Below are 23,906 nucleotides of genomic sequence, written 5' to 3' on the forward strand. Positions count from 1 at the left end.
TTATCACAAGTCTACCGAAGTACTTAGCGCGGCAAACCAGTCTCCAATGAAGTTAAAATATGAAATTCCCAAAGCCCATGTTTGTCAACAAAATATTTGTTTTAAAACTCCATTCGTTTTAATTAAAAATATTTCTGATCCAGTTATTTTGGGACTCCCTTTCATTGCATTAATTTATCCTTTCAAAGTTCATCATAACTACATTTCTACTAAGGTTTTTGGCCAAAAAATTACTTTTGAATTTTGCATAGAAACAGATCTTAAAAAGTTAAAACAACTTCAAAAGGATAGTGTTTCAAAAACTCTCAACCAGATTACTGCAAAATCTCAACAAATTGCTTTTTTACAGGAAGAAATTCTTCACAAAAGAATTGAAGAACAGCTAACAAACAAATCTTTATTAGATTCTATTCGCCAGTTTTCTGATAAGCTTACTGAACAAATTTGTTCCCATCTTCCAAATGCTTTTTGGCACAGAAAACAACATATTGTTAAACTACCCTATATTAAAGATTTTATTGAGTCAAAAATCCCCACAAAAGCACAACCGATTCAAATGAATCAAGAAGTTTTAGAGTTTTGTAAAACCGAAATTAATCAACTTTTAGAAAAAGGAATTATCCGTAAAAGCAAATCTCCATGGTCTTGCCGTGCTTTTTACGTCCAGAAAAATGCAGAATTAGAACGCAGTGTTCCACGATTAGTTATTAACTACAAACCCTTGAATGACGTAATGCCCTTCGGCTTGAAAAACGCACCCAGTGAATTTCAAAAATATCATGAATGAGATTTTTAATCAATACAGCCATTTTTCGATTGTTTATATTGATGATGTATTAATTTTCTCAAAATCAATAGATGAGCATTGGAAGCATTTGCATGCATTTGTTAAGATCATTAGGTCTAATGGGTTAGTTGTCTCGGCATCTAAGATCAAGTTGTTTCAAACCAAGGTTAGATTTCTAGGCTACCACATTTACAGGTCTACCATCCAGCCAATTGATCGAGTCATCCAATTTGCTGATAAATTTCCAGATCAAATTATTGATAAAACTCAACTTCAGCGATTTCTTGGGTCTCTCAACTATGTCTCAGAATTTTATCCTCATCTTCGTCAACAATGCAAGCCTTTATTTGAACTCCTCAAGGAGAATCCTCCACCATGGTCACACAATCATACTTCCATTGTCAAACAGATAAAAAATCATGTCAAGACTTTGCCTTGCCTTGGCATTCCAACTCCCGACTCTCTCAAAATAGTCGAAACCGACGCATCCGATATCGTTTATGGAGGTATCCTCAAACAAGAAACTTCTTCCGAATCTCCTGAACAAATTGTTCGTTTCCATTCAGGAATTTGGAATCTGGCTCAAAGTAACTATAGTACTATTAAAAAAGAGATTTTATCAATTGTATTATGCATTAGCAAATTCCAAGATGATATATTAAATCAAAAATTTTTAGTTCGTGTTGATTGCAAATCTGCAAAACATGTTTTACAAAAAGATGTTCAAAACATTGCATCAAAACAAATTTTCGCACACTGGCAAGCCATATTAAGTATTTTTAATTTTGAAATTGAGTACATTAAAGGCAGCCAGAATTGCATACCAGATTTTCTGACTAGAGAATTTTTGCAGAGGAAAAATGAGTACTAATCCTAATCAGCAACGAAGGCTCCCAGCCACCCTTTCCCAAACCCCAGCACCAGTAAAACAAGAGTCTATTCCCGACCCTTCATCGGCCCTCGCCATTACAAACAGATTCACTCCATTAGGATCCACGGTAGGAAATATCCGACCAAATTACCAAACAGCATTAGCTACTCCTTATGATCCTTACTCTTCAGTCCGATCACCTTCACCATCCAATCCAAAACCATCTAGCTTTGCTAAAACATCACCATATACCCAGAACTCCTTTACTGAAAAGCTTTTGTGCATACCTTTTGACTTTGATAAAAATCAACCTCCAGAACGCATTGCTAGACTGCTTTTGCCCCCGAATCATCATTATCTCCCAGCAGCCCCATATAAAAGCCTCAAATATTACCAGGCCATTCTCTCTGAGACCGAAAGCATTGCTATTAAGCCAATCTACAGCACCACTCATCAAAAAAAAAAATTCTATACCATTCACTTCATATTGGAAAATTCCTAGCTGAGCAAGATTGGGGCATTCCCCTTTATCATACCAAACCCCTTCACACCCAGCATGTTCTCATACCAAACAACAATTATAATTATTATGATTACATTCAAGCTTGGACTAATATTTTTCTTCATCAGACGGAAGATTTTAGTCATTCATGGTTCGTGACCTTTGATAAAAGTTTCAGACTTCGTTTTCCAACAGGGTTTCCCTATTCTCTTTATTCATGGCCAAGTATAAAGTTCTATGGATCTTAAAATGGAATTTCCAGTTAGATAATGGAGGAATTTACAGGGCCCGATGGGTAAAATGGTGGGACAAATTCAACCACCAAAAAATTATTAATCTAGTCCGTGCAGAATTTCCTCAGAGTTTAGCTCCAGCAATTTCTGCATCCTCTTCACAGGCCTTGCCAGATACTCAACAATTTCCTGAACTCCCGAAAGCTCAGGAACCAGTTCAATCCCTTTCTGACATTAGTCCATCTTCCTCCCTCAAAGGAAAGACCAAGTCAACCAAATCCTCCAGCTCAAAGAAAGAAAAATCTTCTAAGACTACCCAGCTTCTGGACTTGGCTCAACAGCTCATGCCTGAAGCAGCAATGCTACAAAAGAGGAAGGGTTCAGACTCAGACTCTGATAATTCGGATGCCTCTTCTCAGCTTCCAGCCAATTGGGCAGATCAAGTGGAGCTTCAAGATGCTCAAGATCCGTTTGATTATTGAACTGCATTATTTGCCCATGTGATTGTACCAGCCGACAGCATCTTCAGCAGTAGCTACCATCATTTCCTCGGGAAAAAATTATTATGCAACAGTGAAAAGCAAAGCATCTTCACTATTCATTTAACTTTTGTAAAAGAATCAAAGCATCTTCACTATTCATTCAACTTTTGAAAAAGAAACAATGTGATTACACAGTAACCTTTCATCATTCAGCCAGCTTTGCCAGCTTTCTTCAGAGGACAGCGGGATTCCCGGATCTAATTTTGCAAGCCTCAATCATTCTCCTGGCTCTATATAAGAAGGACTCATCTTCAGAAGAAGCATAAGTTTTTAACTCAAGAACACAGTTTTTTAGAACTAAATAGCTCAGTTCAATATCATCTCTCTGCTCATCCACAAAGGACAGAGATTATTTTCCAAACACTTGTAATATCTATATTATTTAGGATGCCTGCGAGCTCCACCTTGTTTACTTGTTTCATCTGCCATTAGGCAACATCTGTTTATAATCTGCATTGCAGTAAGTTTTCAATAAAACTTATTTTCAAAATATATTTGCATCATTACATTTAATTCATTATGGAATTATCTTCTATGATTAATTTAATTCTTTCCTTTCATGTTATTATCAGTCATCCATGGATGTTTCTTTTCAATCAACCTGAATTCTTTTTAATTCAATATATTGATATGCTACTCTGCTTTTATATGTTTTACTTCCGCACTTTAAATTCTATGGACGGCTTTGCCACCTGCTGCTGTTAGTTCCGCCCCATTTGGTGTATATATATATATATATATATATATATATATATATATATATATATATGCTTCTCGGTGTGCCTTCTTTATGCATACAATTTGGATACTGGTGTTATGATAAAAATTTAAACATGCATGCAAGCTCTATATGTGTAATTGGCTTTGAAATTTACATGTGTTTGCTTGATCAAAATATTACCGACCTCCAAATTTCGGTGGTTCGACCAATACATATTATATGCAATAAAATGCATGCATAAAAATGCTATCAACCAACCCATATTATATGTAATTATAAATTGGTATAGTTTGGAAAACTGTTGAGATTGGAGGCTTATTCCATATTTGGATCATCACCATTATTTAAATTTTATGCTTCAGTATGTTCAATCATATACCATGGTTACAACATTCATGGACGATGAAGAAATTTTCTTGCTTAGATCATCAAGCAATGGTTCTTGAATCCAACACAACCATTCTTGTATATAATTGAACACGATGACCAAAAGAAAACATCATACCAGGATCTCATATTATGAAAATTAAAAGAAAGTGAGAAACCCCAGAGGAAAAACGCTTTCGCCTCTGTCCCTCCCCAGCAAACCCTAACCTGAAACTGCCATAGCTGCCAGCCCCTTGCTATGGCTTGGGGCCGGTGGCAGCCCATCATTTTCTTCTTCCTTTTCTCCTTCTTTTCTTTCCTTTCTTCCCTCAACCCTCTCGTCCAATTTGCTCCGCCGCTTCTTTTTCTTAGTGTTTCTACATTTTGTTACCTCCAATAACCTTTGCCATCCTCTAGCCATGTCCGACGACGAATAATGGTAAGTGGTCACCAGAGGTCAAGGTTTTGCGACACACCACTTAGTCAAGATGCTGATCCGATTCAACGTGTTTCAGGTCAAAATCGCTGACCTCGACTCCAAAACTTCCTTGGAAAACGACATTCTCTCTGAAGCTCTATGCTTCAACTACATCCTTTCCCGTTGTTCTTACCCACCGTTGTGTTCGGCTATCCCATGGCTTCGCGCCTCCTACCCAGATCCAAGTTCTATCATTAACAAGGTTTCTTCATTTTGGGGATTGATTTGTGATTTGGGCTTGGATTGGGGTTGTTAGTGGCTTGAAGCCAGTTCCGCAAACTGATTCGGTATAATGATTCTCTCTTCGACTTCTGCTGTAAATGCGTCACCTCTGCTCTTAGATTTGTTGCAGCGCCACCTTGGTCGAGTATTGCATTGCCTTTGGCGAGCAAATTTGACGGTTCCATCACCTGGGGCGCTTTGTTTTGGCGGTTGCCCCGCTAGAATCTTTCAGATCTAAAAAATGCTTGCAGCTCCGTTGCTTTGTTTTGACTTGTTGATGTTGTTGATCTCATTTTTGTAGTGTCATAGTGGTTGTCTTTGCCTGAGTTGTTATATCCGCCCATTAGATTGTGATGTGCTACGGTTCCCTTCTCGAAGTAATTTAGTTTAGCTTTTAGTTTTGTCTAGTTCTATTGTCTCGCCTAGTGTGTGTTGTAGCCTCGCTTCAACGATGGTTGAATTTGGTTTTCGCTTTGAGCGATGAGTTATGTGGTCTCATGTACTAATGATGACTTTATGTGGTCTCACTTCCGCGATGACTTTATGTGGCTGCACTATTCGGCGGTGGCCATTTGGAATTTGCTAATACAAATCTGTTATATATATCGCTTTGTGACAAATTTTTAGGGGTGATGTGCAAAGTTCTCGTACATGTGATAGCCATTTAGGGGTTTCACTATTGTTGTCTTGTTTGTGCAAATTCACCTCCAAATCATTTTCTTGGTCCCTGGAGATTGAACCCAATTGGCACCTATTGCTTGTCAAAAAAAAAAAAAAAAAATTGATATGCCGATGAACTTCCCCATTGAGCTTGCTGATGTACAGGGATCTCAAAATTTTCTCCAATACAAGGTTAGAACAAATGTAAGTATTTGCACAACTTGAAATTATAATTGTATATTAGCCATACTTTTGCAGAAGCAACCAACTGGTCCAATCTTTGATTTTATCCATACCTTTTATATTTAACTGGGTAAATATACACAATAATGTGGGCTTGTGACCCAAATGTGCGACATTAAAGATAGTGTGGAAGATAATTACATTAAGGCCTTGTTTAGCAACTCGGACTGTATTAACTATTTGTGATAAATAGCCACCAGATAGTACTGACTAAATTAGTCGGGTGTTTGGTATAGTATCAGACTAATGACTATTATTTATATTGCGTTTGGTACTGAACTAGATAAGAAAAGGGAAGGAAAAAAAAATGACAAATCTTTGTTTCTTTGTTGAACTTTTCTCATATTTATACCTATTGAAAACCACACAAATTTTCAAATAACAAGAAAAATAGTGAATTCCATACATCAAATTCAAAATATTTTCCAATAACATAAAAGAAGGTTCACAAAACACAACTACAGTCGTTATGTTATATAGATTAATCCAACCACATATCCAAGTTCACAAAATATACAAATGCAAGTTGGTTTCAGTAAGAAATAGTTTATCCAGATAGCCAAAATATATGCATGTTGCTGCTTTCCTTTCAGTAAGAAGCAATTTGTCCAAGTACCCAAAATATATACATGCTGCAGCTTTTAACAAAAGATATGCATGTTGTTTTAACAAAATATATTGGTGTTGTTTTCCAATGTCAATTGTGATTACTTTGTCCAAGTAACATGAGTATGAAGGATTTTTTCATTGCACCATCCAAAGACAAGAATGTCCTCTCATTTTGTGGCTTTTCGAAAAGGATATTTAGTGCCTTGATTTGATCCTCAATAGAAAAATCCATCTTTGACAATTTTGAAGCAATCTCAAGTTTTGGATCCACTCCTTTCCCAAAAGTAGCTTGTAAAACTCACCCAACTTATCAACTGATTCATAAAGCATTTCTTTAAATGTCATAGCATGATCATTATCATTAGTAGCCGACCTCTTCCTTTTCATGGTACTTGAATTGCTAGAACGTCGAGCAATAGAGGGAGAACTAGTCTCCACCTCAGCTTCATCTTCATCTTCATTAATTTGCTCAGGCTCATTCATCATCTCAGTAAGAGTTGCAGCTCCTACTCCGGTTGCTCAGTCTTTCCCAAAAATAGCATTCAATCTGTCATACATGGGATACGATTTTCCTAGCCAACCCTCTGCTTCTTTGTTAACCTGCAATGAGAAAACAAATCACACTATCCATAAAATACAAATAATCTTATTTTGTTCCCTTCAACCTGTCTTGATATAATCAAGCATCCATTAATTTAATTAAGCTACCATGATGAATAGGGCTAGAGGATATGGTTTGGTAGACACAATCATACTATTAAAATGTATGTAAAGGAACATTTTATGTAATCAAATATGTAAAGTTAAATTCTAGTATTATGTTAGAGAATTACCTTTACATAGGATTGCCATACTTCAGTGCTATCAACTTCAATACATTTTTGTACATCATTCCATGCAAACCCAGTTTTATTAACCATGTCGTAAACTATTGCATATTCTTTTTTCCACCTCCTCATTTTGGACTCAATATGTGGAACTGCCTTTATATTGGCATTAGAACATTTCAAATTAATAGCTATTTCAAATTGAGCCATTGTTTCGGGTTTGAAGCAACCATTATCACATCGCAAATTCTTAACAATTGCCTCCTCAAGTATGGACAACAAGGCATCTTCTTCATATTGTTTCCAAACCCTTCTACTTCCTTTTGGTTGACTACTTTGTTCACTTTCCATTCCAATAATTACGTACACAATAAGATAGCATATAATCAATTGTGCATATAATTAATAGTAAGTGATAAAAAACATAAGCAAATCATCACACTTTTTAAATAAATACATAACTAGGTCACACTTTGTTCGAATAAAGTATCATAACCGAATCACACTTTGTCCCACAATACATAAGAAATCACTATCTGTTCAAATAACAAACCATAACCAAATCATAACATGCATACATAAGAAAATTTAATCAAATCACACTTGTGCATGCCACTCATTGTACATATTCATAGCCAAAGTGTTTCTCCATGCAGTCCATTCTTGTGTAGGTTGAACAATCTCAATCATATCATCATCACCATCACTTTCAAATTCGTCCAAGTTTAGGATTTCATTTTCTATTGGATCAGCTAACATATGTCCTTTAATAAGATTATATAATATGCAGTAGGCTGTCATAATCCTAAGTTGTGTTTTAATTGGGAAAAATGATGGACCCCTTAAGATGCTCCAACACATCTTAAGTAGTCCAAAACATCTCTCAATGACATTTATAGCTGCAATATGTTTCATATTGAAATACTCCTCATGATTAATTGGGAGTCTTCGATTTCTCCACTCCGAGAGATGGTAACACACTCCCCTATATGGTGCATGGTATCCTGGACCATTTGTGTACCCACCATCCACAAGGTAGTAACACCCTAACACACCAAAAAATGTATATTACAAATATATAAGAAAATTGAGGATTCAAATTACTAATATAAACAAATAATCTATTGTTACCCATGGGAACTTTTAATCCCAATGGCCTACGTATCGCATCTTGGAGTAGTCGAGAATGGGTGGCCAACCCTTCCCAACCTGGGTATACAAATATAAAATTCATGTCTAGATTACAAACTTCCAACATATTGATCACAATCTCTCCCTTCCTTGATCGGTATCTTGGTTTATCGCTCTCAGGGACATGAACGTTAATGTAAGTCCCATCCAATGCCCCCAAGCAATTCTAAAAACAAATCATTAACATTAGTAATTAAGCTCAATATATTTAATTACATTAATTTTAGAAGTAATTTTTATAAAATATAAAGAATACCTCAAACCAACTCCATTTAGGATCTGGGTAGGCATTAGGAATGGGTTCTGGCACTTTCAAAAGTTTACCTTGTAGCCTTGACACTCCATGTAAAATGGAATTGAAATACCTACTTATGCTCTCCCTCGATCGACAAAACCTAGTCCCAATTGTACCGTGATTTTGGAGGGTATAAGAAAGTGGGTCTTTACCGTATAAAGTAGGTGAGCCTGAATTATTTAATTTGGTGACTATTTAATACAAATGGATACCAAACACCGTACTCCGTATTATTAGTACTATCCGGTGCCTTATACGGTGTGCCAAACGAGACCTAAGTTTTTTAATCGTTCAAATTTAATTTTTGGAATTTTAACTAAAATTTTTTAATACATACGATATTTCTTTATTTTTTTAACAAAATGATATCATTTACATTAAGACCATTTCTAACATTTGGGTTACATCTAAAATTTTTAACCCAAAAACAATTTTTCTCCTCCAACCCTTCTTGGTTAAATTTTTAGCCCGATATTATTAAAGAATAAATTTAGGATAATTTTTTTTTTTCTTAAAGTAACATTTAAAAACAAAAATTATGTAAACTATCATAATTTAATTTTATGAACATTTTAACCTAAAAATAATTAGGTTCCAACAAATATTGAAAACCACTAAACCGACACTATGAAACTCGTGGAACACTATGAAAGAATATGAAACACATAAAGTAATTTTTTTTTAATTACTTTTGCCGTTGAATTTAAATTTGGACCATTTGATCTTTTCTTGTACTGTTGGATTTGATCATATTAAATCTTAGCCGTTAAATTTAATGAATTTATAAATATAAAACTAAAAAAATACACATATATGATGGATCAATCCCACTAATCCAAAGGGAATCTTGAGCTAAATTTGCCCCAAGGGTTGGAGCAAGTTAGAGTAAGTTTATAACCTAAAATTTGAGTTTTACTCCAAAGGTTGGAGTAGGTCTAAGAAGGTGGGGGTGGGCTTAGCCTCGCAATAGGCTAGCAATAATGTGGTTCAAATTCAACTTTGATAAGAGTCGAACTTAAGACCTCTCACGTACAAGTAAAGAGGAATACCTCTAGACCGCAGTACTAAGTGGTAATACATACGATATTATCTATATTAAGGGATGTTTTTTTTTGGAGGGGGGGCCAAGTCTCCCAATGGGCTAGCCATAATAATTTGGTTCAAATTCGTTTTTGGCAAGAATTAAACCTAAGACCTCTCACTTACAAGTGAAGAGGAATACTACTATATCGTAGTACTAAGGGGCCAATTTGGGATTGTTGTGCTTTTTAAAGTGCTGCTTCAGCTGTAAAGTAAAGCAGTGGCGCGTTTGGTAAACTGTATTTATAAAAATGTTGCGAGTATGAAAGTCATTATAATGGTGTTTGGTAAATATTATTATAAAAGTATTGTACTAATGTATAATGATAAAAATAGACATGATTTTAAAAGTGCTTGTGACTAATTTGATTTAAAAAAAAAAAATAGATTTTCAGTTGTTACTAATTTTTTTTTCTTTAAAATTATCTTAACCTTGGCATTGCCGGAAGAAAAAATAAAAATAAAACAACTATCTTTTAATTGTATCAGTGTTCTAAAAATTCCCGCCTAGCCCCACATAGGCACTAGGCTCAACCACCGTCCCGATTAATCCCTAAGTGTTAGAAAATTATGAACGCCTAGGCACCCAACTAGCCCGCCTATATCCACCTAGGTACAACTCTCACTTAGACAAAAATAGATAACTTTTATTTTGTACTTTATTTTTTCAATAAACTGTAAAAAAAAGCTTGTTGAATAATTAGATAAACACTCATTATATGATTGTTCCTCATATTTTCAGCATATGCCATATCGAAATATATACCAACAACATTAACGGTTGAATTGTTGAAACTAATTTTGCAAACAACAAAAATCATCAAAGGAATTGAATATGCTCAAATTTCCCTCACTCTAGCCCAACAAAACATTTAATTTTAGTTGGTGAACTGTAAACCCTAAATCATAGAATATACCTTTACCAAATGAAACTTGGAAAGATTCGGTGTGCAAAATGTGGCATTTTACGTGCCCAACTTTTCTCTTGGCGCAAAAACTTTGCCTAATGAAGAAAAGTGCTCATCGAACAATGTTTGTCAAGTAAAGGGCTTTGAAAAACTAAAACATTGACCACTTTTGCTCGATGAACTGTTTTATTCCGTTGGATAAAGTTACTCTCTCTGACAAAAGTTGATTCGTCAAGCGAAATTCCCAAAAAAATTTAGTAGATATTGTTATGTTTTTACAGAGCTACTATGCTACATATAGCTAGAGTGCCCAGAAATACAAGCAACAATATGACAAAAGATTACTGCAAAGTTAATAAAAAAAAAAAACTTATGCTGTTGGAACTTTCCTCCGAACTTAAAACTAATAAATTAAAATGACTAACTTCATTGGAACAATAGATCAATATTTATCAAACCCATGAGTCATTTTATAGAACAAACATCACCACGCAAGAAAAAGAGAAAAAGCACACCCACAAGAAAAATGAACTCTTTAATACAAGAACCATAAAGTCCAAAGCTTGAGTTCGTACCTTCGAAGAGTTCAAAGAGATTGACTGAGAAATATGCAGGTGAGGTTGTGCAAGTTCAGGGATTAGGGCTAGGGTTTTTCGTATATCAGCAGTGCTCTTCTAAGGTCCTCTTTTTGAGTAAGGACCTCTTTTACATTAGTCATAGGATTAATCTAACGGTAAAAAAACTATTGAGTTTATATAATCCTGTTACACTAAAACAAAATCAAAACACCATAAAAATAAAAATTGGGTTCACGCTCAAATTTTCGACGTTGAAGGAGAGCAACGCGATCCGATTTCACAGTGCCCTCAGAAAATTAAAATTCTCTTCGAAGCTACGAAAAGGTATTTCCCTTGTAGTTGTATTGATTTCAATTTCTCCCCCCTCGTTGTTGAAAAAAAAGTAGAACGGAAACTGTAATTTAATCGAGAGCACCATTCTTCTTTTAATTGGGTTTCATCTAATGCTCTCCTAATAGCACCATTCTATTTTATATTCCTTTGTGGTGATGGTTCAACCTCGACTCCATTCTTCCTTTTTTTTTTTTTGCTTCACTTTTAATTTTAATTGCAGATTGTTGTATGATGGAGGAACAATCTTCCCAGGAACGATCTCGAACTGTTAGCAATGATCTTCAAGTGTGGGAGCGTAGCAGTAGAGAGGGAGGGTTAGGACGACGTCCTTGACAAAAGATTTCCTCTGAGATTGAACGGGTTGCAATTTTGCTCCTCTCTCACGAAGTAGGAACGAAGGATGAGCGTGAAGCCTGTTAGCGCGTTTTGATTTTATTTAGGTGTAATAGGTTTATATAAACTCATAAATTTTTTTACCGTAAGATTAATCCTATAACTTATATAAAAGAGGTCCTCACAGGTCCTCAGAAAAAGGACCTTAGGAGAGTATTGATGTTCCGTATATATAACAGAGTTTAAGAAAATGGTGGTAGATGAAGTCATTTAGAAAAATAAAAGGGGTATTGTAGGTATAGAGAAATTTTCATTACTTTTTTAGTGTTTTGATATTTGCTTCTTTTTAAAGTATCTTTGGAAAACAACCCAACGACAGATTTTAAAAACTGCTATAAGAAGGCCCAAACTTTAAAGATAAGCAAGCTCATAAATATTTACCAAACAAATTTTAGCGTTTTTGATCTTGTACCATCGGATAACACCTTATTTAAAACAAATTACTTTAAAACAAAACAATTTTTAAGAGGAAAAAAATAATTCTATACGGAAACTAACCGGCATAGTTTGAGTATTTTTTAATAATAAATCTAAAAATACATTTGGAGACTCTTTGGTTGAACCATAACATTTCGTGAACAACCCCAAACCAGCGTGCTAGTGTATGAGTAACCCTCCATTATATCTGCAAATCATACGTAACTAAAGGCATGTGACAGGGAGTTATAAATTCTTCTTTTGGAATAAGTCGTTTTTATTGTGGAACCAAAAATAATTTCAAAAATTATGGAGCTGATATTTGGATTTTTGGACGAGAAAGATGAGATTACTTTCAAGGCACACCTTAATTCTCACAAACATGCAATGGATAATAATAGGTCAATCAAGTAAAAGTCAAAGGTTGATCAATATAATAGTTATTCAAATCTCTCTCATCACTCCTCATCAATCCCTTATTGATTTTATTCAAAAGGTAACTCCCAAAACTTCCTATTTAATTTAGGAATAATTGTCATGTTGATTGCAAGATAATATTTCACATAATACCTTGCAATTATTCACCCAATTAAACCATATATGGCCAGCCACTCTCCTATACATACCCACTTATCCCACTAAAATGTTAAGCCATTTACTAAGCACAAACTCCTAATTACTGCACGATGTACGATGAACGGACACGATTGATTGATCCTCTGGATCCCCACAAAAAGAATCTGAAGAGGATCCTGTTCCTTTGTAATGCATATAGTGCAATTTTAATCCCTACTATCCAAAATTATGTGTTAATACCTGTGAAATTAATTCTCAACATTGGGTCATTGAAATATATCAAAAGAGTTCGAAAATATTGATCAAGGTTATGCCACTTATTGCAATATATTATTGGTTTTTTAGCCAAAGTAGTTCCTAAGATTTGTATAACTTATTATTTTGGTATCTGGGATTTGAAATCAATAAAAGTGATCCCTGAGTTTGTCTACCATCAATCATTTTGGTCATTCCATAAAAAATTATATTAAATAAGGACTAAAATGACAAAAATACCTTCAATTTAATAAACAATAGACCAAATGATTTGACAAAAATTAAGGATATTTTTGTCATTCTAGCATTATTTAATGGATATTTTTCATGGAGTGATCAAAATGATTGATGGTGGACAAACTCAGAGACTACTTCAAGTGATTTCAAATCTCAAAGACCAGGAATTATGTAAATCGCAGAGATCATTTTTGGCTAAGAAGCCTATATTATTTGTTCACCAAAGTGGCTTAAGTACATAAATATAGTATATATTTTGCGTCCATTTATTTGCATAAAGGGAAAAATTAATTAATTAATCAATCAATTAGTTTTCATATTATGAAAACCAATTGACACCCATATCCTTAACGGATCCTGGAGAAATTTCGTCCAACACTTTCTCTTGGCCCTTGGGGTAATATATTCCAGTCTTCTCATGGGGAATCCATATATTGTTATCATTATTTTCTCCCATTTGGTTCTTGTTCTTCGCTTCATCACCTTCAGACTTCACCGTCTCACGTACCATATCTGCAGAAGAGCTTTGCTTATGAAAACCTTTTCGACTCATTGGCCTGCACAAGTACGTATATATATGTTAGACAAGAAAGTTGAGCTAGCTAGAGCTTGATTAAACAATATATTGTAGAAATCCGCCGTGAGTTTATTTTTTGAATCTTCATAAAGTGTGTTGGTACGTTACAAATATTTTCAAAAATTAAATCATGCAAAATTTTGGATCTCGATCTCCACTCTTAGCTTAGCAGAATTGAGTTAAATGATGGATTTGTCTCTGTTGATATCAGAACAAGCAACTTTGTTGCATGTCATATCGAATTTAGCCACATATACTCCACATCAAGCAGCATACATATACATTTAAATTCAAATGCAGTAGTCAGTATTTGACTCAATTGAATCTAGCCACACACCAGAAGACACGCATGTGGTGAGAATGTACGAATGATCACATCCTAAGTGTTGCATCTATTATATTTAACATATCACATGTCAGACGATATAACGATCGGACAGATTATAAAGAGGAATGCTTACTTGAAAACCACGGAGTTCATGGTCTGTGCTCCTCTTGCAAAAACCGTAGCCATTTATTTCTCACTCTCTCTCTCTCTCTCTCTCTCTATCTCTCTCTCTCAAGGATATGCAGCTGCCAGTTGTATCTTCGTAGCATTGGTATGCAGTTGATATATATACAAGGATTGAAGGGAAGATTAGATCGATGAAAAGATAAATAAAATAAAAAATAAAAAGGAATGGGAGGAGGATAACAGCATACCATTATCATGGATCATATCCATTTCTCTCTTCCCAATGGAGAATTTTGTCATGGCCGTATGGGACCATTTGAGCATGTACGTCACTACCTATAGTCGACGATAGTTTCTCTGGATCATGAATGATGGTTGATCATTAATGGAGCTACGTCAACCATCGATTTTTTTTTTATACACCTAATTCTCAACCGGCTTATTATTTTTTAGACTACTTTTACAAATAACATGTTTTTGGGTTAATATTTGACGATGGGTTTTGCAAGTGACTAAGGCCCAAAGATGTCAAAATGAGTGGAGACTTGCCTGAGGCCCAGCCGACAAGCCTATAACAAATTGGCGCCTCCTCAATTAAAACATAGGCCACATGCCTAGGAGTGAAGTGACAAGTGATGGAGATCAACTCACTAGCAGCCAAAAAGCACTTTCTAGTGGCACTACAAGTAAAAAAATGATGACTCACTACCCTTGGAAGCCCTCGGCCAAGAACAAAGCTAAAAGCAGTCTAGCCAAATCGTCTATAAAAGGGGAAACAAGCACCAGAGACAAGGACACTCAACCAATCAAACTCAATAACATACAAACTCTGCTCTCAAGCTAGTTCGTACCCAGAAAAGTTGAAACTTGCCCAGATTCAGTTCTTTTAGCTGTATTCCCAGTAGAAAAGCTATCTTTTGTCTGTTGTAAAAGTTTTGCTACCTTCACTTAGTATCGTAGTATCGATTCCCTCATGTAGAACTTAGTTATCTACCACCCTTTTTAGCATACAAACCTTTATGAACTCAAAGACAAGTGGCTGCAAGAAGTTCAACCTTACCCGACAAGGTGAAATCTTGCCTAAGTCTCTTTGTATGTACTTGTATTTGGTAGATCTATTGTTATATATGCTTTTCATTGTATATTCAAGTCATTATCAACTGTTTTCCACCTAAGAAATCCCATTTACGTTCGAATCTGGTTAAGTTAAGAAACTTGTTTTCATTGAGAACAAACCGTATTCAAGGACATGGTTAAAAGGGTCATGAACTCCCTTCATCCTGAACATACAAGATTATGAACTAAAAGTTCTTGTTTACAAGGCAAGAAAAAGAACTTAATGCAGACTTAACTTATCTATGATGATCCCTTGATAATAGGAAGTTTAAGTGACTTAGGACGTAAGTAATCGACTTAAATCACACCTACTCAACATCTATTATACTGAGATAATAATGGCACACCTAAATACTTGTTAGTTTTGATTACGACCCTCAAGGCCTATACTAGAGGCCTTACAAAAACACCCTTCAAACTAACTTTGATCTTTTCTTGTAGTACACCAAGTAACAAGAAATCGCCTGACAACCAACCTCAACGCAAGTGCCAAACCTCCTAGATGAGCTGTGCCAAGGCCAAATCCTTACCCGAACATAGTTTTGGCACGCTCAGTGGGACCTTGATAATTTTGTATGCCCAGAAGAGGGAAGGAACAGACTTTCAAGTGGAATGTAGAGTATGAGCAACCACATTGTCCAAAAAGATTAAACATGACCGGTCACTCGGAAGATTTCCCCTCCCTACGAGGTCCAGCTATTTTGGGAAGCCCGACTTCATCTGAAAAGTCAGGTGGCAAGGTTACCAAAGAAGACTTGCAAGCCACCATGGTGCAAGTATTAAAAAGAATGGAGAAGATTTCTCTGAAGACCAGAGGAGAAGTGAGCAGACTCTGTTCCTTAACAAGGAGTCTGCAGAGGAGGTTAAAGTTGGAGTATTCTTTGCCAAGGAATGATCAAACCAGAGAAGTGATCAGGGAGACAAGCCCTAAGAATGAACCAACGATTCCCTTATTTCCTTTGCTCGAGAAAAAGAATGATAAGGGGAAGAAGAAGGAAGCACCTGGAACTAGTCAACTAGAGGAGGAAGAGATCCTGGAAGGAGATTTGCACGACTCTCTATTATTCCCACCAGATAGTAGGGGGCAAATCAGGCAAGATTAGAGGAAGTATAGGATGAATCAACAAGTTGGAGAATCCAGTGGAAAAGGTGTGTCCACCACTGAGCCTTATTCTTATAGGCCGCCACTGTTGGCTAATAAAGGAGGGGAAACTAAGTGGAGGCAGCCGGAGACGTAGAAGGAAATTTTCTCGTGTAATGAGCGAAGCCCGAAGTGAGGATCTCCCTATAGCCCACATAACAATGCAGCTAACCAGTAACTTAGAAATAAGTTGGCTAAGCTGAGAATGATGGTGGTCCAGAATGCTCATCCTCAAGCTCGCCCACTATTCAAGATCACGTATCAAAAGCCCTACCCTAAGTATATCGATGAGCAGAATCCTTTTCCCCTTAACTTCAAGAAGTCCGCGTTCCCAACTTTCAGTGGGGAAGATTGCAATGTGTTCCCTAGAGATCACATATTCAAATTCTCCAACTACTATGTGGCGTTTGAAGACAATCCTAACTATAAGTTAAGGTTGTTTGGGAGCTTGTTGGTTGGCTTAGCATCTCAGTGGTACTCTCTGTTACCCATCTCCTAAATTCCATTGCTAATTGGGGGCAAATGGAGATGGCTTTCCACAAGCAGTTTTATAGAGTGGAGCCCAAGATGACTATCAATAACTTAGTGGAGGTGAAACAATATGAGCATGAGTCTACAAAAGACTTCATGATGAGGTTTAGATGGACGAGGATGAGATGCCAGTTCCTTATCAACCATGCCCAAATTTTATCCATTGCTTAGAAAGCATTGAGGCTACCCTTGAGAAAGAAGTTTTATGATGTGCAATTTACTGAACTACAAGAGTTAGTAATTGCAACCACAAAGTATGAGAAGCTGTTGATTGAGGAACAGCAAGTAAAGCCTTCATCCAAGGTGTCTCTTTTCTACAAGAACAAAGCTGCAATTCACCAATTAAAGTTCAAAGGATCAGAGCCTAGAGAAAGTGACAGCAATGGAGGAGAGGGGATAGAGTTATGTGCAGTAGAGATGACTACTCCCTTCAAACCTTTAATGGTGAAGGGTTTGGTTTAGCTAGTCAAAGACCAAAAAATGGTGATGAATGACGGAGGATTCGTGCCTATGAAACCCCCTAAATACCAGACTTATTCTTTTGATCTGACCAATGCAGCAGAAATCTATGAAGAGGTGTTGAGGGCAAAAGTGATTGTGCCCGATAGCACCAAAAAGATGCCTAAACTAGGAAAGTTGAGAGGAAATAAGTATTGCAAATTGCACTACACCTTTAACCATTCCATAACCAAATGTGTGCATTTTAGAGATTGGATCCAAGATCTCATAGTCAAGGGGAAGCTATTGTTGGAGAAACCCTAGCCAAATATGATGATAGACACAGATCCATTCCCAAAGGCCCCAATAAACATGATCTACCTTAATTGGGTTGAGAAAGGGAAGGGAAAAACTACCTGGCAAGTAAAAAAAAGAAAGAAAGCAAGCTGCTAGACGTATAGAATGAGTTAGAAGGTTGCCTGATAGACCCAAAGCAACCATAGTGAAGGAATGGTGTTATGTAGCAAGTATCAGTGTGAGTGTGAGCTAAAAGTACCAGTGTTAGGAGCTATCCTTGATCAAGAGTTAATAAAATAAAAAAATAAAATAAAAAGAAAGAAAAGAAAAGGGCCTGTAGGAGTATCATGTGGGGCAACTGAGAAAGAGACATCTAGAAATGTCTTCCAAAGGTTGGGAGAAGACTTTGAACCTAAAGGCTTGTCCGAAGTGTTCAGAAACTATGATGCTTTCGAAAAAGTAGAGGACAAAGAAGCCGAAATGCCAAGATGGATGGATGTAAGACCTCCCCAGTCAAGTTATAATGGCAGTGTAAAGCAAGGATGGAAAGAAAGAACAATGAGCCTAGTTTCCCCAATCACTAAGAAAGATTCAGCCCGACTCAGGTGAAAATGGTATATAGCGTGGAATGATGGAAAACCTATCAAAGAGATGGGGGCATCAATCAGAAGAGTTCAGAGGCAGCAGAAAGCCCTCATGAACTCTATGAAAGTCCCTATCACATCAGAAGCTTCTGAGAATGTCAAGTTTGAAAGAGTACCTCAAGGAGGAAGAAAAAAACTTCAGTAGAGAAGTAAAAAAGAAATAGAAAAAGCCAATAATAAAACTGAGGGGGAAGGGGATCATGTGCCTCCAAGCCTCAATCCAAGAAAGTATAGAATCCTGAAGAGAACACAAAAGGATGTGGTGATGATGCCAACACCAAGATGGAGTCCAGAACCAATATGTTTTGGAACCATTTCACCTGAGAGAGGAATACCTTCACCTCTGTTGGTTGATACACTTTGTGAAATCCCAAGGCAATTGCAGGATTTTGGTATAACCAGAGAAAAGGAAGTGCACGAATTAATGCTGCCAAAAGATGCACAAGCCTAGATAGATGAGTTTGTGTACCAAATTGGAGGAAAGAAAAAAGATTTACCTAGACCCAACAACTTTTAAGTCAACAAGACTTATGTTTTATTTGCCATGTTCTGCGCCGAACCAGACCAACCCACCACGATAGAAGGTGATTACTTGGCAACAGAACCAATGATGGCACTTATTAGTGGTGAAGAAGCTGAGAGAAAGGAATTAAGCACGACAAGTTTGCCCGAACCTACAAGGAAGGAGCCTGAGAGGATATATTCGAACAGAATGGTCTTCAGCAGCCCGAGTTTGGCCCTAGCCAACCATCTCAAACCCATATATGTAACTACTTATTTGGAGGGAGTACCCTTCAAGAAAGTGTTGATTGATGGTGGAGTTACAGTCAATGTACTTCCACTTAAACAAATGAAGAGATTGGGTAGAAGTGAGGAAGATCTTATTCCTACTGACCTGACAGTTTCCAATTTCTTTGGAACCATCACTAGTACACACAAGATATTGCCCCTGGAGCTTAACTTGGGGTCCAAGCAAATCATGCTAGCATTCTTTGTGGAGGATAATAGCTCTACTATGGAGCTTAGCTTGGCAGATATTGGATTCACCAGAGTATATCTGTTCCATCCATCCTACATCAACAAGTTGCTGTCTACCACGAGTCAGGAGCCATGGGACAAGGATTTTGGGAAATGGCAGAGGTTGTTTTTACAATGTTGCTGAAGCTAGATTTTAAAATCCCAGTGTTGGGATTTTGCAGTGCCTAAAAGCTGATGAGAATGGCTGCCCGACTAAGGTGACGGCCTAAAAGCTTCTAGTACAAGGATTGTCTCTCACTAAGGAGGAATGGGATAGACCTCACATTTATCCCAGCCCACCAACACCAACCATGTCAGAACAAAGGAGGAATGACCAAGTAATGGCAATCAGGTCCTTAATCAAGAAATTGTTGGTGTATGGGAAAAAAAGAAAAGAAGTGAGAGAGAGCTCGACCAAAGAAGAAGCAGAGTGGGAGAAATAGGCTTCAAGCAGCCAAAACAGAGAAGAATAAGAGTTTTTAAAGACAGCCATACACATGGCTGAGTGTATATATGACTTGGATTGGTTAGATGAGATACCCGAGGGTCCAGAGTCAGTTGAAATTTTGTATACCGAGCCTGATAAGCCAACACTAGAAGTATAAGACCTCTTACAAACCATTAATTTGGAGATTGAGGGGGATCTAAGGCCCATACAACTCAGTGGCTTGTTGGAAACTGGTGATCGGGCACAGATAGTATACTTTTTACATGAATTTAAAGACTACTTTGCATGGCATTACACTGAAATGCAAGGATTAAACCCCAGTTTAGTATAGCACATAACACATATCAAGGAAGGGTACAAACCTATGAAGCAAGCTCCAAGAAGAATGTCCAAGGAGATAGAAGAAAAGCTTAAAGAATAAATCGGGAGGCTGGTAAAGGCAGGATTTATTAGGCCTGCAAAATATGTTGAGTGGTTGGCCAATATCGTGCCTGTATTAAAAGTTGTAACTAACACCATCAGATATTGTATTGACTATAGAAACATTAATGAAGCCACGCCTAAAGATGAATACCCCATGCCCATGGCCGACATATCCATAGATGCAGTTGCAAAACACAAAGTTTTATCGTTCATGGATAAGAATGCTAGTTATAATTAAATAAAAATGGCTAAAGAAGATATACATAAAATAACCTTTAGGTGCCCAGGACATATAGGAGCATATGAATACGTAGTCATGCCATTTGGGCTTTAAAATGTTGGTGTAACCTATCAAAGAGCAATGAATGCCATTTTTCGTGATTTAATCGGCCATAGCATGGAGGTGTACATTGATGATGTAGTAATAAAGTCAAAAACAGAAGAGCAACACTTGGACGACCTCATGCAAGCCTTAACCAGAATGATGACCTATAAGTTGAAAATGAATCCTAAGACATGTGCTTTTAGGGTAAGATCGGGCACCTTTTTGGGATTTCTTGTTCATCAGAGAGGGGTGGAGACAGACAAAAACAAAGTTCGAGTCATATTATTGCCAAGACTAATGTGATCAAGTATATGCTGTCAAAATCAATGCTAACTGGAAGAATTAGGAAATATTCTCTAGCACTATCAGAGTTTAGTTTTTAACATGTTCCTCAAGGAGGAATAAAGAGGCAAGCAATTACAGATTTCTTGACTAAACACCAAGAATCACATGATGAACTTGTCAACATCCCAGGAACTTAGGAGGTGGCTAGCATTTGGATCCTACTAAGTGGTACTCTCTCGGGCAAGGAGGAATGGATTCAACAAGAGGTAAAGAGAATAACCAGCCTTTGGATCACTTCTTGGAGGTTGTATTTTGATGGATCTTGTACTCAACATGTTGTTGGGGCTGGAATTATCATTATTAATCCCAATGGTGTTCAACATTGTTATTCATTCCTTCTGGATTACCAAGATACTACCAACAATCGGGCAAAGTACGAAGCACTAATAATTAGTTTGGAAATCCCGATAGAGTTGGGGGCAACTGAAGCTGAGGTGTTTGGTGATTCAGAGTTAGTGATCAATCAGCTAAATGGAGATTACAAGTGCAGACATATCACCATGGCATGTAATTACTTGGCAACTACTCAGTTATTAAGTTATTAGGGCACTGAAGTATTAGTCAATCATATTCCCAGATAATCAAATTTAATTAGCTTATGAAGCACAGATCCAAGAAAAAAGGTTCGAGGTAGATGTGAAGGTACAAAGGAGAAATCTCCTTTCTATCTTTGAAAGAGGGTTCAACTTAGATATAATGACCAAAGAGCCTGAGATAAAAAACTGGAGAACACCCATCACCCAGTACTTGAAAGATCATTCATTCCCCACAAGTAAAAAGAATAGGCAGTAAGCAACTAAGTATATTATGTAGGATAGAACTCTGCTAAGGAAGACTCCAGATGGTCTTCTGTTGAAATGCTTGGGCTTGGAAGAATCAATGAGAGTGATAGCCGAAGTACACGAAGGTATTTGTGGAGCACACCAAGCTAGAACCAAGATGAGGTGGTTGTTAAGAAGGTATGGCTACTTTTTGTTCGATATGGAGAATGATTATAAAGCCCATGTTAGAGGTTATGAAGAATGCCAAAGACATGGACCTCTTCAACATGTGTCATCAGTACCCTTGAATCTTGTACAGCCTTAGCCTTTCAGAGGATGGGCAATGGGCTTCATCGGGCAAATTTACCCACCCTCCAGCAAGAGGCATACCTTCATAATTGTGGCAACAAACTACTTCACCAAATGGGTAGAAGCCTCACCTGTGAAGACTATCACTTCAGTTGCTGTGAAGAAATTCATTGAAACCAAGATCTTGCATAAATATGAGGTGCCCGAGACAATTGTTAAAGACCGACGGCCATCATTTATCTCGAAGGAAGTGGAAGAATTTGCAAACAAATTCAATATAAAGATGATCCAGTCTAGCCCCTACTAACCCAATCAAATGGTCAAGCAGAAGCCAGCAATAAGATCTTGGTGAGTATTATAAAGAGAATGGTAGCAAATAGTCCAGAAAGGTGGCATAAGAAATTAGGTGATACTCTGTGGGCTTATAGAACCTCAAAGAGGGCAAGAACTGGAACTACCCTTTATGCCTTGACTTTTAGGCAAGATGTTGTACTCCCTATGGAAATTAATGTAAGTTATGTCAGGCTTCAAAACTAGTTGGGTTTACACAATGAAGAATACATTCAAGCTATGTGTCAAGGGGTCGAAGATGTAGATATAACCTGAATTAAAGCCTTGAACAAAATCCAAGAAGGAAAAAGAGCTACTGCCCGAGCTTATAACAAGAAAGTGAAGTTGAAAACCTTTGAGGAATGAGAGTTGGTGTGGAAGGCAATCCTGCTTTTCGGAGCTCATGTTGGAAATGTGCCCTAAAACCAATCATATGATGATGCTTTACGGACATTTCACATGTTAAACTAATCTAGTTTAATATAAAGGGCAAGGATTATTGTTTCAAGCCGTCTCATATAAATGTTATATGCTTAAACGATAAAACCAAGGAATATATAATTGTGAGAATGTGATCTAAAGAAGTTAGATTCAAGAGATCATTTTTCTTTCTTATACATATCCTAAACGTTCCTGATCATAGGATTGCCAATTGGGCATTGACAGTTCGTTAAGATTAGTATGTGCTATGTCGATTGCCAATTAAGCATTGACAATTCGTTAAGATTAGTACGTGCTATGTCCTATCTTAGGGAGAGTGACTGGGCTCGAGTCATTGGTGTGACCGACACCAAGATAAGTATGTAGGTGCTCAATAGAGAATGAGTCCACTGAACACGATCAACAAGGTGTTCTCATACTCATGTCACATGAGAACTCATGGTTGAGATAATGCAAAGTAGTCATTTGACCTGAGACATCATAGTTATCTTGTGGTTAGGTCCTTGATCTTTGACTATGTCAAAGTCACTCTGTTAGAGGGTGTCCACAACATAGTTGGGGTTAAGCCACTTAGCCACGGAGGCAAGTGAATGCGCAACAAAGGATTTCTAACCTTCAAACCATTTGAGGGAGAATACTCTATGATATGATTAAGAATCTATAGCCAGAGTATGAATGAGATTTAGGAAGTCGTTCCAAATTACATTCAAGGTAATCATATAAGTAAGATAATCACATTGGATAGTAAACATGAATAAATTATCAAACCAAATAATGTGGTCAAGAGTATTATATTAGAGAAAGACCGTATTGCATTGTAATCCTAAACTAAATAGGCTCTTCACCTCTTCTAATTAGCTTGGATAGACATGACATACTGCTAGGCGTCACTCATGGTTTGCGAAAGCCCTAAAGGTGAATAATCACTAAAGGGAGAATTGAAAGTAACTTTCAATTCACAATCGATTTGAAGAGTTCTAATCGC

General features: G+C 36.8%; 2 protein-coding genes across 2 annotated transcripts; both read right to left on the bottom strand.

The window, feature by feature from the left end:
• Window positions 1–6,753: 6,753 nt before the first annotated feature.
• On the bottom strand, window positions 6,754–7,412 carry LOC137740685 (uncharacterized). Its single transcript, XM_068480515.1, has 2 exons — window positions 7,068–7,412; window positions 6,754–6,834 (listed from the first exon to the last, which is right to left on the bottom strand). Exons 1-2 carry the CDS (start codon window positions 7,410–7,412, stop codon window positions 6,754–6,756), a joined length of 426 nt encoding a protein of 141 aa, XP_068336616.1.
• A 246-nt stretch (window positions 7,413–7,658) lies between these two features.
• On the bottom strand, window positions 7,659–13,835 carry LOC137740686 (uncharacterized). The gene is made up of 4 exons (XM_068480517.1): window positions 13,664–13,835; window positions 8,509–8,717; window positions 8,193–8,418; window positions 7,659–8,107 (listed from the first exon to the last, which is right to left on the bottom strand). Exons 1-4 carry the CDS (start codon window positions 13,833–13,835, stop codon window positions 7,659–7,661), a joined length of 1,056 nt encoding a protein of 351 aa, XP_068336618.1.
• Window positions 13,836–23,906: the final 10,071 nt, after the last annotated feature.

The sequence above is a fragment of the Pyrus communis genome, chromosome 7 (genome assembly GCF_963583255.1).
Source record: "Pyrus communis chromosome 7, drPyrComm1.1, whole genome shotgun sequence".
In the NCBI taxonomy this organism is placed as follows: Eukaryota; Viridiplantae; Streptophyta; class Magnoliopsida; order Rosales; family Rosaceae; genus Pyrus; species Pyrus communis.

Bases quoted from the DNA above. Each gene is read 5' to 3' on its own strand.
- LOC137740686 (XM_068480517.1), bottom strand. From the start codon at position 13,835: ATGGTACGTGAGACGGTGAAGTCTGAAGGTGATGAAGCGAAGAACAAG. The intron at 8,419-8,508 runs GTATTCTTTATA...ATTTGTTTTTAG, and splicing joins CTAAATGGAGTTGGTTTGAG to AATTGCTTGGGGGCATTGGA. The intron at 8,108-8,192 runs GTAACAATAGAT...TTGGTGTGTTAG, and splicing joins GGGATTAAAAGTTCCCATGG to GGTGTTACTACCTTGTGGAT.
- LOC137740685 (XM_068480515.1), bottom strand. From the start codon at position 7,412: ATGGAAAGTGAACAAAGTAGTCAACCAAAAGGAAGTAGAAGGGTTTGG. The intron at 6,835-7,067 runs GTAATTCTCTAA...TTCTCATTGCAG, and splicing joins TATGGCAATCCTATGTAAAG to GTTAACAAAGAAGCAGAGGG.